Below are 14,957 nucleotides of genomic sequence, written 5' to 3' on the forward strand. Positions count from 1 at the left end.
CGCTTTCTTTTTTGCCACGCGAGCTTATCGCTCTTTTATGGGTATTCATTGTTGGATGCCACGAGGGCTTTGAGCGATGCACTTTTTTCTTTTTTTTTTTCTTTTCACCAACGTTTTTCGCGTCGGCGTTGAAATGGGTGCACCCCACTTTGTACGACAAGAATAGCTCTTTTTTGCTTCTCCTTTTTTTTTTTTTTTGTTGTTCCTTGCATAGCGGGGTCATAGGTACTCACAGCCGTGTCGCTGCAGCCTCGTCAGAAGGAAAAAAGACACAAGTATTTGTACCAGGAGAATGTTCTTTCACAGCATTACTTTGTACAATCGGCATGAGCTGCGAGAAACAAAGAATCGTCGACTTTATTCCGGAAAGAAATGAATGAAAGAAAAATCTGCATCGAGGGAAAATCCCCCACGCATGTATCATGCGCAACGCCGTCATCGTATGCACCACATGCACAAAATGGGGCTTGCATACACGGGCGCGCCGCTGGGCTGAGCTGCATTAGCCCACCGGCCGAGATGCGGCGTTCAATACGAATTCTCAAGCCAACCACGATCCAAAATTCACCGCCGGTGCACGCAAGGAGGAAAAAAAAGCTCATAAGATTTATTGCTGGCGCAAAAATGTCAAATTCCACACACTGTGTTTGCCGCCCACTTGTACAACCATCTCGTATGCGTAACGCTACCATGCATACTCAGTTAGGGTTCCTCATTCGTGTTACACAGAAAACGTTCTTTCAATGTTCGATTCTTTGCCTTTTCATCATGCAATATACCCATCTTTAACAATAACCGCATGATGGGGAAGGCCTTTTTTTCTTCTTTTTTTCTTCTCTTTTTTTCTTTTTACTTCTTGCCTAGTAAGGAGCTTCCTCGCTTATACCACATACTTGCCAACGCGTGATAACCCCACCAGCTTGCCTTTTTTAAGCTTTCATCCTGCATAACACGAAGCTCATCACATGTCGTCGAAACAGCACACATCACAAATAAAACAAAGGCGATGATACAAGTCAGAGTAAAGTCGCAGAGGCGAGTCAATTCAAATCTACCAATTCATAGGCCCCAGAACGGGTAACCTCTATAAAACGCCTGGCCTCCTCAGAGATGCCATTTCCCAGTTGTCATTCTTGTCAACAAATAAAAAATCAATAAAAAACGCCGTCGGTAAAACCCGAGTTCGGATCCGAACCTCGCACAAATTCCTGTGCTTGATAAACCATGTTCCCACCGCGCTGTGCTGTCCTGTGTGCCCAAATGCGCCCGAAAAAAAAAAGTGTGTAGTAGAGTAACCAGTGTAGAGAAGAGGTGCCGACCAGCGCCATACCGTCATGAGTAAATACAATAAAAGACGCCACATTATCATTATACAGTGAGGCCGAAGCAGGTGCTTTTATGCACGGACACTCATCCGTCTGCTGAGCGAAAAACTGCGCAGGCCATTCTTGGCACTGTTTGGTGATGTGGGCGTGGCGGGTGCTGGCGTGCTGTGCTGAGCATTCTTCTTGGCGGCTGCCATGATATCCTGGTACTTGACGGGCCCGGCAGGTGTCGACCTGGGCGAGGAAGGCTCCTCGCGAAGCTCTTCCAGCGCCTCCTCACCAACCTGCTCCATGTGGGTGAGCTCGTTGTCGCGGGTCGCCGGGCTCAGGGTAGGGCGGCTGCGCTTCTTGACCAGGTTGCTAAAGGCGCGAGAGAACATGGCGGTGGGCGTCTTGGGCGTCCGAAGGCTGTCGCTGTCGTCCTTGTCCGTCTTGCTGGCGGCAAAGGGGTCGACGTGCAGGAACTTGGGGCGGCGCTTGTCCAGGCTGGCGGTGTTGATGCTGCTGGAGCGAGGCGGATGGTTGAGGCTGGAGGCGAGGCTCGAGGTGGTGGACGACGCAGAGCGGATGCGGCCGAGCATGGGCTCCGTCAGGGTGCTGCGCAGGGCACCGTCGTCCGAGGGGCGTCGAAACGACGCGAGCGAGGCGCTGCGGCCGGTGAGGTTGATCATAGAGGGCTTTCCGGAAAAGATGACGGAGACGGCGCGGGCAAACTCGCCGTGGGCGACGTAGCCGTCGAGCGACTCCTCGCTGTCCGAGTCAAACGACTCGAGGTCGGAGAGGTCGTCGGCCGACGACGAGCCGTCCTCCTCGGACGACAGGTAGACCAGGTGAGGCGCGGCGTGTGTGAGGACGGGGCGGTCCTGGGGCAGCTTCTGCGGCATCGTGGCGAGCAGCCTCGAGGCGCGGAGGGCGCTCTTGGCGGGCAGCGCGGGCGCGCCGCCGGCCGACACAAAGGACTCGCTCTTGGTGGAGTGTATCGAAAGCATGTCGTCGGGGAGCTGGTCAATGACGGGGCTGTTGGAGGTGGTGGATGTGGTTTGTTCAATGGACAGTGTGAGCGACCGCGGACGAGGCGAGCTGCAGGCGGACGACGGGTTATAAGTCGACGGGAGCTCTGTCGCGGTGTGGTCGTCTGGAATGGAGGCGGCGGGGAGGGTGGCAGGGTGCGGCAGCTCGACGAGAGACATGTTGACGTGTGGGAGCCGGCCCGGCTGGGGGAGGAAACAGAGACTAGTCTTGTTCGATTATGGTGTGTGTGTCGAGGAGGTGAGGGCCAGACACTCAACGGGTCGGTCCTAATACACCTTGTTGTGGTGATGCTGGTGCATCCAGGTGTAAACGGGGAGCCGGCCAGCTGGCGAGACGCGAAGAAACGGGTGTAAACGGTTGCCCTTTTTCGCCCTATTTTTTCTCTCCTCTATGCCTCGTTGTGACGACGCGGTCTCGAAATAAACTCGGGAATGGCAATGAGCTGATTTCGGCGTGGCTTAAGTCGAGTCGTGGTCGTGAGTGGCAGGTGCGAGTCGACGGAGGTGGTGGTGGTACGACGAGAGAAACGGAAAGGAATGTAGACGGCTTTGAGAGTGGAAAACCAAGGCAGACGCTTAGTGGCCCAGCCAAGTCGAGAGGAGAATTAGAAGAAAGAAAAAAACGATAGAGGATCTTTGCAAAGAATGCAAAAGTGTTTTGGATGAAGAAGAATACCAAAGCCAGAGGTCGAGGGCTGGGGGAGGGTGGCCGGCGGAGGGGTGGGCTGTATATCAATTTGGGTAACTGGGCAGTGGGCAGATATGCGGTTCCACCGCCTGGTATGCCGGTGGGTGCGTGTGGGTGGGTGGTGGTGGTGGTGGTGGTGGTGCATGCCGCCGTGCGAGATGCCGGCCAAGACGCACTGTGTACATACGGGGCTCTTTCTTGGGCTGGCCGGGGGGTCCCCCTGGTCCCTGGTCCCTGGTCCACGAACAGGAGTTGCACAAAGGGAGCCTTTTCCTTTTCTTTGGTGTGGTGGGGTCCCCTTGGGATCAAATAAGAATGGGAATAGAATAAAACAAAATAAAAATAAAATAAGAAATGGAAGAGACTAGCGCGTCGCTGGAATTCGTTCCTTGCAGCGCCATTCATTGAGGGAATCCTTGGTGACGCAGAGCACCCTTTGCCCTTTGCCAGTGAGTGAATGAATGAATGACCCCCTTTGGCTGCTGTGGGCCGGCAAGAGAACAAGGGGCTTCTTCCATCAACCCTCACCCAAACGACGGCCGGTGAGGTGTGGCGACTCCACTGCCCATGAGTGGCTGGCCGGCCGTTGCAATCATGAATGCCGCCATCACCAGTGAATACTCGTCTTTTCCTTGGCCCGTCGTCTCAGACTCTGTAACAGCTTTTTTTTTTTCTTGCACTTTCAGTACCATTAAACTCAAGTATCCTGTTCCCCCGTCGCAGGCTTGCCTCAACCACTCACCACTGTGCCGCCCTTGACCACTTCTTATCAACCCGTGTGCGCTGTTTCAACTTGGTCCTGGCCCTTCTTACGGTGTGATATTGGTGGTGGTGGCGCCTGTGTGGCTGCATGCTGCAGTAGTCTGGGGTTGGGAAAAAGTAAATCATCCCAAACGTGCCTCTTCCCTTGCCGACATTGGAAACATTGCCTTTCTTCTTTTACTGAGTACTGTCCCTGGAAAAAATCTCCGTCGTGCTCTGCCCCCTGCCCTGACGGTTTCTTTTGCCCCAGGAACCAAAGTCATCAAGATCAGGCTCTGCTTCCTTTTGATCCTATTCCGATCCTACGGAGCCGCCGCCTAGGCTCATATTCCCATGCACGTCACTAGATCACTTGTTGCGATCCTTTTCACCTTTTTTACTGGTTACATTAGAGACAATTTGGTCGGAGGATTTTTTAGAAAGGCGTTCAATGGGTAAGCAGACTTTATGCCTTGGCTTCGCTGTATCTGAGCTCGGCTTTCCGGTGTCAAATAGGATCCAACTTTCTCACCACCCATCTTCCTTTAAAGGAGCCAGGACGGCTTCACGTGAGACAGATAGAAAAATGCACTAGACTTCCAAAAGCGAAAGCATCTTTGTCCGTCCAGAGACGAAAAAGGACAACGCCCAGGAACACCTGGCAGCACGCCACCCAAGACGGGGAGCAGCGGGCTATTCTCTACCACGTAGATACTTCGCGGCGTGCCATCCAAACCCACTCCTCTGGCCATCGCGATTCCATTTACCGCTCTTTGCTCTTACAGCCCAAAGAGCTGTCCTCTTAACCAATCTGGATTTATCGTGTGTATTTGCCCTTTGCAGCGACTGGGCTTGTACCCAGTGTGTCTTTCAATCTCATCGTATTCCTCGACTGAGATGTATTCTTCGCATTTCAGCCCACCACCGCCGCCACCCAGTCTAGCAACTCTACACCAATCCAAGGCCGCCATCAAGGTTTTTCCCTCCCAGCCCAAAAGTAGTTTAAAAACTGCCTGTCCGCCTTCTTCCTAGCTTCACACACACGTTGTCCAAACCCTCCCCCCGCTGCATGGTCCTCGCCAATCATGACTGCCGGCCGTTGCCCCTCCTGGCGCAAGCTTCCCACCTGACCCAAGTAGGGGGGAGGGTTGAAGCACTAGTTCCGCCAGGAGCGCCGTGTCGCGAGGAGCTAACTGGTAGTTTATCAGCAAAGGGATCGACGCTCACCCTCTTCTTCTTCTTCTTCGATGCGCGCACTGTCCACGGGCTCTGATTGGAGCCATGCCTGGCCTTGCTCGACACACAGCGTGCAGGCGCGCAGCCAACCAAAGCGCCTCCCCAACGCTGTCACTTATCGCCGTTGTTTCTGCAAAATCTTTGCATCTTTTGCATGAGAGATGTCCGACTCGCTAGCCATTCAACCATCTTAATGCTTGCACAGATATCGTCGGCGATAAATGGCCCTCCTGGCCACTTTAGCTCAAATGCCGCCGAACGGCATCCGGCGCCGGGCTGTAAGATTCGCCCTGGACCTTGTCTCTTTGGGGCAATAGCTGCGGCCAAGGAGGGCCTGTCCACCCGTCTCATGCTTATTAGCGCCCACACTAAAAACTTGCAGAACGTGTCCATTGTTCCTGATAAGTTAACATTACACGTAGTATGGTTGCAGAAGCATTAAAAACGAAATGTGGTGGATGTATAGTGTTAATGGTGCATGAATCGGCCGAGTGTCCATTGCCCTCTTGTCGAGCCATGGCTCGTCATCTCTCGGTGTGCCCGTGATGGTCGCGAGTCGCAAGCAGCCATTCACTCCCACTAAAACGGCGCTGGTTAAGCCGTCGTGCTGCTATCGTCGTGGACTCATTCTCATGCCCTAAGCCGCCAAGGGCAAAGGGCCAAAAAAGCAACGACTCGATCGACTTATGCCCCCTCCTACAGCAGGGCGGCGGCTCACCACCGTTTACTCACACGGCCATGTACTGCCGCACAGTGTCTGTCCAAACGAGCCTGTTCAAATCATCAACGACGAACAAGAGTGATGTAATACAAAATATCTACAGCAGATATTTCCTTGTCTCTCTGTCTATTCTGCCTTGGATCTTCGTCCCGTCCACCTCGGCGAATGCTGCAACGGTGACCCTGTTTCCAGCTGCTGACCACCTATTTCTTCCCACAGCACAAAGTGGCGAAAATCGCTAAACCAGGTTTGGGGCGCAGGAAGCTGTAACAAGGCTGAACAGAGGCGCCATCGTACCCTCTTACAGCGCATCTACAGTGGGTGTAGTGTCATTCCGCTCTCACTGATCGTCTCTCTTTCTTCGGCCTCGAGTTTTCTTTTTGTTCCGTTGGCAATTGTCCCTAGCTCCTTGGAAAGCCGTGTCGTTGGTGAGAGGGGGCGCAGGTGTTAGTTCCCCCTTGCGCCGTTCCGGCCCTTGAGCCCCAAGCGCACACTGTGCAAGACCAAAAAGCACTTTGACGACGAAACGGCGCCTCTCACTCGGTGTGTATAGAGTTCGTCCGAAGTGTTGCTCTCCGAAGAAGAAGAAGCCTCAGCGCTCGGGTCTCCGGAAATCATGATTGCGTTACAGCGGAAAATGGTTGGAACCTTATCAACTACCTTTCCGACGTCCAATGACTTGTTGTCGGCTGGCTTTCTAGATTCTTGTTTCCTGCTTGCTTCTGTGGTCGAAACAATGTGCTTTAGCTAGTGCTATCCACAACTCCTTCCTTTCTTCCTCGTAGTCAGTTGCCAGTCCACCAACATCTCAGCATAAAAAGTATGTAGTGTTCCTGCATGTAGCAGCCATCTGTCTAATACACTCGGTGTTGCCAGGGTAAAACAAGCGCACAGTGCACCGCCCGTCCTATTGTTGCGGTGGTGTCGCAAATCTAGAGGGTGGTGTGGTGGGGTTGAGCTCCCATTGTTTCCAACCAACACCAAGACATTGTGGCAGACTTGGGGCTCGTTTCTTTTCTTTTTTTTTTCCCTCAATCTGGAATTCATTGAGAATTAGCCTTCTCACGGCAGACGCTGGTCGTTACTCGAAACTGCTCATCGTGCCGCCTGTGCTGTAGACACAACATGACAGTGTAAGAAAGTATGCCTGATCGGCCTACCCAAATGGATGCGCCCGAAAGCCTGGCGCCACAGTGTCGTAGGTACCTTTTTTTAGGTCTTGTCCCAGCCTGCCCTACGATAGCGTGGGGGATGGCGTCATACCTTTGCCGCAAGAGAGCTTCAAGCCACACATGCCAGCCTGCAGCTTGCCTTGTCGCAGGAGCACAAGCCACAGCGCCTGCTCTCTCCACGATTGGGAGGGGCGCACTAGCCACAGCTTGGAATCCCCCCGCCGGCCCCCACCAGAACCACACGTGGGCCGCTCGTGGCTGCTGTGGCTGGTGCTGCTCCCTCTGCCATCCTGTTTTCCCTTGGCCCAGCCACGCTGTTTGTGCAGCTCATCCCAGCCAACCATCTACACGAGAAAATTATATCAGTCGCCGACACCCACTCGTTTTTTGCCACTTGACAATCATGAGGCTGGGTTTCGAGTTTTGTCCCTTCACCTGAAAACAGAGAGGCCTCTTCTCTGACCTTGGGCTCCAAGTATCCCAACCACTTGAGCGCGACCCAGCACTGTGTGTACTTGCACCCGTCCGGTGTGTCTGGAATGCGCGTGGTACCAATATCATTCCACCACCTCACGACTCCTTGTAAACACGCCCCTGGCCCAGATTCTCCGTGACACTTTCAGTTGAAATAGACTTTTCTTCCCCTGTCAACATAATAACTTGCTCTTGCTTCATATTTCATTTGTTTACTTTTGCGCGAGTTTTTGTAGGCGCCCGTTCACGTCGCGTCGGGCTAACCGCCCAGTGCTCTCATACCAAGAGCCATGCTGAAACGCCATCTACAGCAAGGGAAAACTCCCTTTTCAACATGTTCCATTTTAAAAATACATCTGTCCGAAGAGCCAGTTCTGGATCGACACATTGTGTCTTGGTTTTACCGGGGCCACTTCCCTATTCAGGCCTGTCAACTGTTTTATCTTGTGACTTGCCCATCGGTCCGGCCCAAGACATTTTTTTCGGTGTCAATAAATCCACGTTACATGTCTAGAAATTGCCCTCCAATCCCTGCTTTACCGAAAAAGAAGCGAAAGATAATGGCCGAAAGAAAGTCTGCTACTTTGTATGACATATTTAACCGACTCGCGGTGAAGCTCAGGCATGCCATTGTTTGAGCCATCATTCTCTGGGGTCCCTGGTTGACGGGAGATTCCTGAAAATTGCCCATGTAAAATATTGCCGAAGTTGTACCTCTAAGAACTCTTAGTCTCAGGTCTGTCTCGTCACTGGCTGCTAGAGACTCACTTATTGGCTGTCAGTCACGAAGCATGCAATTAGGCCGCCATCGCTGACCCATTGGCTACTGGCAGGCCCAGAGCGGCATCATGACCGAGACTCGCCTAATATTACAAGAGAGACTCTTCATTACGCTGCATCCGCGTCTTTTCTTCTTCATATCTTACCAGGCTGCTGGTCGGCTAGGGGTCGGTAAAGATGGCTGTAGGTCCATGATTGACGCTGCAGGGCGACTGTAGGTCGATTTTCTTTTTCAATTTTTGAGAGAAATCGGCCGAGGCTTGATTATCAGAACTTACACTCCTCGAGCAGTGGTTACCGCACAAGCATACGAATGACCATGAATACCGCGAATTTAGGCAGCGGACCTCATCGTGGGGCATTCTACAGCGGGCGCTTAACTACCAACGCACTGAGCCAGCTCTCGCTTCTTCATACACACTTTCAATTACCAAAAGCCACAGGAAACCGTGCCTCGGTTCTCGAATGGCTTGCCTAAAGCCTCGATAAAGCTGAGCGACATTACCCAGGCTTTGAAGACTACCGACTTCAATCATGTAGAACCCGCACGGCCTGCCGGGCATTGTAAGTGTTTGGTCGTTGACCTCGGCACAGTATCTGAACGTGGATGTCTTTCTTGACACTTATCAACAAATTCAAGAGCCAGGTTCCACCAGGACCCATGTAAACCGGTTCCATAGCAACTTACACATACTCATCTTTCCCGTGGAAGACCACTTCCTCCAAATGCGCGAGGCCGTCTCCCCGTCCGACATCGAGGGCGGACCTTACTTTATCCGCTGCGTGCGCGATCTTAAAAGGAAAAGAGTGTTTCTATACGAGGGCCAGAAGTGAGATCTCGAGGCGAGCCCGTTGGCTTGGGACGGTGTTCTAAAGCACCTGGTCAGCCGCGCGGTCTTTGCACAGGCGAAAGGTCTGAGGCGCCGGCCCGCCAACCGCCACGCACTCTCCGGGAGCGCGGCGACGGAGTAGAAGCAGGAGATCAATAGCGCCAGGTACTTGGTGGTACACACTGGCACGTATTCCAAGTTTTATGTGCTTTCTGCAGGGCATGGCACTGCCAGGGACCCGGCAGCCTGCTGCTGGGCGCTGCTACGAGCTGGCGGACGATGAGCAGGAGCTTTGGCGGCTCTGGTATAAGCTCCACGAAACGGTCCTACAGCAGCAGCGGGAAAACGAACAGCGAGAGGCTTGAGCACCAATCTTTCGCACCTTTTGAAATCTTGTTAGATAATTTCGATACAAATTTCCGTTCGTCAAGAGCTTGCAGCGACACTCAGTCACGTGTATGCTACCAACAAAGCTACCCTCCCTGCCCTGCCCGTCTTCACTCTCTACATCACCACCAATCGTACCAACCGCACCAACAGCGAGACGCCCTCGTCAATACAAATGGCTCCGTGTCGTGATAAGTCATTGGCCTTGAAAGTCACCGACTTCAACTACGTAAGCGTCATTACCATCAACGTGACAACTAGCTAAACATGCCGTAGTACCTAAATTGCATAGTACAAATAATGTGCTACAGAGACATCGTCGCGCCAGGTTCGGACGCAAATGAAGTCAGCCACTTTTACGACAAGTTCCTGCGTGACATTTTCCCCCGAAACGACCTATTCATGCTTGCAGTTTGGTTCCCCGCCATGGCGAAATCGGCGTCCCAAGAGGTTTCGGATGTCGTCGTCCACCGTGTTATAAGCCCTTTGGCCAAGGTGACTCATGTCGTCCTCTGCCATGCTCGGAAGCGGGATCTTGATAGCCACCCCACCGTGTGGGACGACATCTTGCATCTTGTCGTGCCTCATGCGCTAAAGCTCCGCCGCGAAGAGGGCCAGGATCCGGGACAGCCTCTGTACTTGACCGTGCATGTCGGCGCTAATTCACGCTTCTATGAGCTTCGTCCCAGGGCGACCCAAGCGGTAACTAGCAGATGGCTGCACGTATGAGCTGGCAGACGATGAGGAAGAATTATGGGCGCTCTAGCTTCAACTGCGTGATATAATTCTCGAGCAGCGAGATATCTGATCTCAAAATATCGATACTAGATGTCATCGATAAGTCTACTTGAATTATTTGGAATAAAAGCGCAGTCTTGAACTGTGACGAGTAATGAGGATCCTCGCCTCAGGCGAATGTTAGCGTGCCCCGTCGCTGGCATCGCTGGCAACCCAGCTCAACAAACTTCACAAGTCCACCTATCTGAGCAACCTTTCTCATCTTTCTTGATACCTCCCAAACCAACGACTTATGGCTGTTCAGCTTCCCGATTTTTGTTTATGTAACTGCTGGAAGGTGCTGTACCAGCATTTTACTGCCTGACTGCATCAAAAAAACAAGCAGCCCACAATGGCTACGAGGTACAGCTGCATTCTCTGTGGCTTTGGCATCGAAGAAAGGTCCAGCTCAGGATTGGAAAAATGGGCCAGTGAATATCGTGCAGGTAAGTAACAGTGTGGCGCATATGACACGTGCAATTTGTACTCACATGGGCATCAGTCTATCGCAACAGTGGAAGTGCCTTCGTCAGTGGAGTTGGCCTGTACGACGGCGGTTATCCGACATGGCGCGTACCGACAGACCCTCTTCTTCGATACGACGAGGTAGCCAATGAAGAGGGTCTTCTCGAAGTTCCAGTCATGCAAGCTCCAGCTGTTGGAGATCTACACGGCTTTCTCTTGCACGATGCCTGCTGGGACCTGCTCCAACAGATGCCTGGTGCTGCAGGCCTCTCGCTAGATCGACTACTGCATGTATGCAAGTCTTTACCATTACCAATATGGTTCAATGGAGTTTGTTGGGGCCACGACTATGGAGGTCTGCTGAGACTAATGCCGGACGTCTTCTACCCCTGGCTAGAGAGGTTTGCGGTCTCGGAAGACTATTCGAGCGATATTGGAGCATCTCACAATCCTTTTAATGGCCCAATTATTGCATCCACACTATCCAGATTGGAGGGGAGAGTTCCTCCACCTGGGAAGTCTATCCAGCCACCAAATGAAGGCGACTGCTTTTCGCGCCTCCCGTGGGAGCTCTGTGAGATGATGTTCGTTCTTCTCCCCACAAACGATGCTTTGACTCTGCGTTTGACGTCCCGGGCATTTCATCCCTTTTTCTCAAGCCTTGCCTTTTGGCAGTCGCGATTCCATCCTGATGGTGAGAGAGGGTTTCTGTTTGAAGCCCGGGACAGCGAAATATACAACGACATTGGTGCACTGATGAACCTGTACTGTCTGACTCGCAAGTCGGTTGCGACGCCGGAACTCTTGAACCGAGAGCGAGTTTGGCATCTGGCGCAAAGACTGCTTCCACTCATCAAACCGTCTCTGATAGGCCACTCATCGTGCTCACAAGCAAACGACCACAGCTCAAGGGGGTGGATTTCGCTCCAGAGCCTCGTGCAGAAGGCAGATTCATCATTACAAGGCAGAATACGAGATATACCACGCTATCCAACCACGACGACGGAGATTAATGTTCCACCCGGCGCTATCAAGATCGGCATCGCTGTGATGAACACGGGTATTTGGGATTACATAACGGGTATCCGACTAATTGACGCAGATGGGGAATCGCAATTTGCGGGATATCTACTCGATAATAGCGAAGAGTTATCCAATGTTTCTGCGCTACATGGACTCAAAGTTGCAATGGGTCCATATGGAGTGAGAGCACTGCAAGTCATCGGGCCCGAGCATCAAGCAAGCGGTTGGGCTGGTCGCATTGACCAAGTACCAATATCCGAGCGCCTTGTGGCCAATAGACAGATAACGAGTGTGCGAGTTACACTTGACGTTGGTAAAAGGCTTCCTATTCGTAAAAACAAATTTCTGACAGAATTTGATAGGGATATAAGATCACCGCTCTAGCAATACAAGTGGAGCAGCCTGACGATGGAAAAGCAGTTGCACAAGCAGCATCTTTGAGACACACGGCAATCTGGTACCCAAGCCCGCCTCCAGATGACCTATTGGTCAATGAAGACTCGTTCACTGGCATGGATCCTCTTACTACTGGCTATCAACCCATCTCCTGGGTCCATTTCGGCGGTGATCGAGGGGACAGACTCCCTTTAGTGCAAGGTATGCTATCTTTGCATGCCTATGGCTTACACGGTCTGCAATTCAAATACGATGACACTGCGGATGAGATGGGTGATGCCAGGCCGGTGAGACTCGGTCGTCTTGATGAGAGTGAGCTGCCACTCTTCACTATTGACGGCGCAGGCGGCGAGCGCATCTGTTCCCTCTCCGTGGGCCTCGAGCAGGATACCCAAAACGTCCACGGCCTAGACTTCCTGCGTCACGGAAAGCCCCAGTATTTTGCTGTGAGATTTTGATGTACCGCCCCGGTTGAGAAGGAGAGGAATGCTGACACAATCACACAAAACATAGATCACCACCAATCGCGGCAGGACAATGACTTTGGGCGAGAAAAAAGAAGAGTTCGACATTCGCGACGTTACTATTGCCCCCGGAACAACCATCACTGGTCTATATGGTCATTATGTGCGTTGCTCAAGCGTATTGCCAACTGCCACACTTATGCTGACACGCTACAGAACACGCAATGGGGCTTTTTGAATATCGGCGTAATTTCAGAACATCTGTAGGATCCGAGCCACACAAACGATGGGAAGTTGAAGTGCGTGCCCCTCCGAGTTGTTGAACTCTGTGCTCCATACTCGGTGGTCAGCGACAATTGCAATTTATGGGCGGATGTTCAAGCTGCAGAAGTGGTTGCGATTAGCACCAGCCACGTACATAGCACAGCAATAGAAGTGGAAAGAAATTCAAGGCAGCACAATTACATTCATTATTCTTTTTTGTTCGTAGTTAAGTCAATAAGAACTTTTGCGGAAGCATTTTGTGCCCTCTCGATCTAAGGCAGCTCTGCAACACGGTCTCGGAATGTCTTTTCTGCGCGGGTCCACACGCCAGCAGTTTGGCGATCCTTGAGCTCCAGAAGACTAGGGAGGAGCAGGCCAGAGTACTCGTCGCTAGCCTCGCGGGCAATCATGGTTGGCAGATGGTCAATCGCAATGATGCGCAGCTCCGGGCCCTCGAGCTTGGCCGTGGGCGCGACGGTGGGGCTGTCAAAGGAGCTGTAGCCCGAGTAGACGGGAATCGGGTTGTTCTCGCTGTTGGGGTCGCAGCTGACGTCGCAGATGACGCGGAGGCGCCTCTCGGGCGTCGACAGCGTCTCGAGCGTGGTAAAGGGCGGGACGCGGTGGGCGCCCAGGTACACGCAGTTGACGAGGATGTCGGCCGCGGTGATTTCGGGAAAGGGCCCGCCCTTGGCGGTCTCGGGCAGATCCCACTTGATGAGAGACTCGGCGGGGATGCCGGCGGCGTCGCACGCGGCGGCGGCACCGTTGCCGCAGCGGCCCAGCGCGCCGATGATCATGAGGCGCGGGTACTCGTTCTTGTTGAGCGGCAGCGCCTCGGCAATGGACGAGCGGACGAGCGCCATCAGGTCCGAGGCCGAGTCAAAGGCCGGGACAGGAGGCTGCGCGACGCCGGGGTGCAGCAGCTGGTGCGACCAGGACAGCAGGGCGAGGGCCGTGCCAGCGTAGCCAGCGCTCCAGCCAAAAGCGGCCACGCGCTGGCCCTTTTCGTTGATGAGGAATTCAAGGTCGTAGAGGATGCCGTTGCCCTTAGCGAAGCGGGACAGCTCGGTGGCCCATCCATCCTGCTTCTTGAAGCAGTGGTGGAAGTGGATATAGCTGTGTGGCAGAGGCGCTGATTTCGTTGGTGTTAGTGAGGACATGAGCTACCCCTCCTCCGGGATGCAGTACATACAGCCGTCTGTGGGCAGTTCCTTCAAGCCCAGAATGATGTGCTCCAGCGGTGCCTTAGTCCATGACCCGGCCGGGATAATCTCGGCGCCGACGTTCTTGAATTCGTCATCCTTGTAGATGCGATCGGGCGACTCTTCCACCCGCAAGGTGTAGCCAGCGTCAATGAGAGCCTTGGCAGTCTGAGGAGACACTGGTAAATGTTGTCAGTTGTGAGCTCCGAGAAGGGTAAAATTCAAAGTATGTACAGGGAGAGCGCCTCTCAAAGGGCTTGGTCTCGGATCTAAGGTGAATAACGGGCGCCATGATGGTGATGTGATGAGTTTGAAGCTGTTTGAAGCTGTGAAAATGGAGCTTCGAAAAGCTCTACTTGTAAGTGACACAAGTGACTCAGTACGTAAGCTAACCGGCATCGGCTAATGCGGTCTTCCCGCCGGGATCACGTGATCTCGGTGGTGATACCGATGAGCTTCTGCGAGCAAGAGTATAGTCCGATCGTAATGTGTATGCCACGGGTTACTCTGCGAAACTTCTTTATTGTTCAGTAGGCAGAGAATAAAGATGTTTTCTACCCTTGTTCACACTCCCAGTCGCAGGCTGCGGAAATAGCCAAATCATAGTTGCATCCGCATGCACACTACCCTAGACATATTGTACGACAACTAAAAGTCACAAACTACACCATGGGATCGAAAGAAGACGCAGGTCGTTAATTAAAAAATACATTGTACTTCAATCCAATAGCGTAGGCCGAGCTAATTGCCGTCTTGGTGAGAGTCTTGGTTGAGCTATTGATGGCTAATGCTGCAATGTCAGCTTTTGTGACTTTGCTGGTTCTCATATGCCAGGCCGGTGGTATTTCACCGTCCACAACTCCAATATTCATACAATGATTGATTAACTCACCCCCGCGCTCGTCCTTGCCGGACAGACCTTGCCATCCACGTGATATAATTGTCAATGGATGCAATCGCCATGGCACCAAGCAAGGACGA

The 14,957-nt window shown here is 52.8% G+C and overlaps 4 protein-coding genes across 4 annotated transcripts; 2 read left to right on the plus strand and 2 right to left on the minus strand.

Annotated features, from left to right (window-relative positions):
• Positions 1-1,396: 1,396 nt before the first annotated feature.
• On the minus strand, positions 1,397-2,515 carry LMH87_004320 (uncharacterized protein; the record flags this gene model as incomplete). Its single annotated transcript, XM_056195520.1, has 1 exon — positions 1,397-2,515. One exon carries the CDS (start codon positions 2,513-2,515, stop codon positions 1,397-1,399), a length of 1,119 nt encoding a protein of 372 aa, XP_056049141.1.
• A 7,045-nt stretch (positions 2,516-9,560) lies between these two features.
• LMH87_004321 (uncharacterized protein) lies at positions 9,561-10,114 on the plus strand (the record flags this gene model as incomplete). Its single annotated transcript, XM_056195521.1, has 2 exons — positions 9,561-9,614; positions 9,662-10,114. The coding sequence occupies 2 exons, from the start codon at positions 9,561-9,563 to the stop codon at positions 10,112-10,114; spliced, it is 507 nt and encodes a 168-aa protein (XP_056049142.1).
• Positions 10,115-10,514: 400 nt separating this feature from the next.
• On the plus strand, positions 10,515-12,777 carry LMH87_004322 (uncharacterized protein; the record flags this gene model as incomplete). The annotated part of the gene is made up of 5 exons (XM_056195522.1): positions 10,515-10,608; positions 10,665-11,959; positions 12,013-12,492; positions 12,560-12,673; positions 12,727-12,777. The coding sequence occupies 5 exons, from the start codon at positions 10,515-10,517 to the stop codon at positions 12,775-12,777; spliced, it is 2,034 nt and encodes a 677-aa protein (XP_056049143.1).
• Positions 12,778-13,046: 269 nt separating this feature from the next.
• LMH87_004323 (uncharacterized protein) lies at positions 13,047-14,268 on the minus strand (the record flags this gene model as incomplete). The annotated part of the gene is made up of 3 exons (XM_056195523.1): positions 13,047-13,906; positions 13,967-14,155; positions 14,211-14,268. 3 exons carry the CDS (start codon positions 14,266-14,268, stop codon positions 13,047-13,049), a joined length of 1,107 nt encoding a protein of 368 aa, XP_056049144.1.
• Positions 14,269-14,957: the final 689 nt, after the last annotated feature.

Source organism: Akanthomyces muscarius, chromosome 2 (genome assembly GCF_028009165.1).
Source record: "Akanthomyces muscarius strain Ve6 chromosome 2, whole genome shotgun sequence".
Taxonomy (NCBI): domain Eukaryota; kingdom Fungi; phylum Ascomycota; class Sordariomycetes; order Hypocreales; family Cordycipitaceae; genus Akanthomyces; species Akanthomyces muscarius.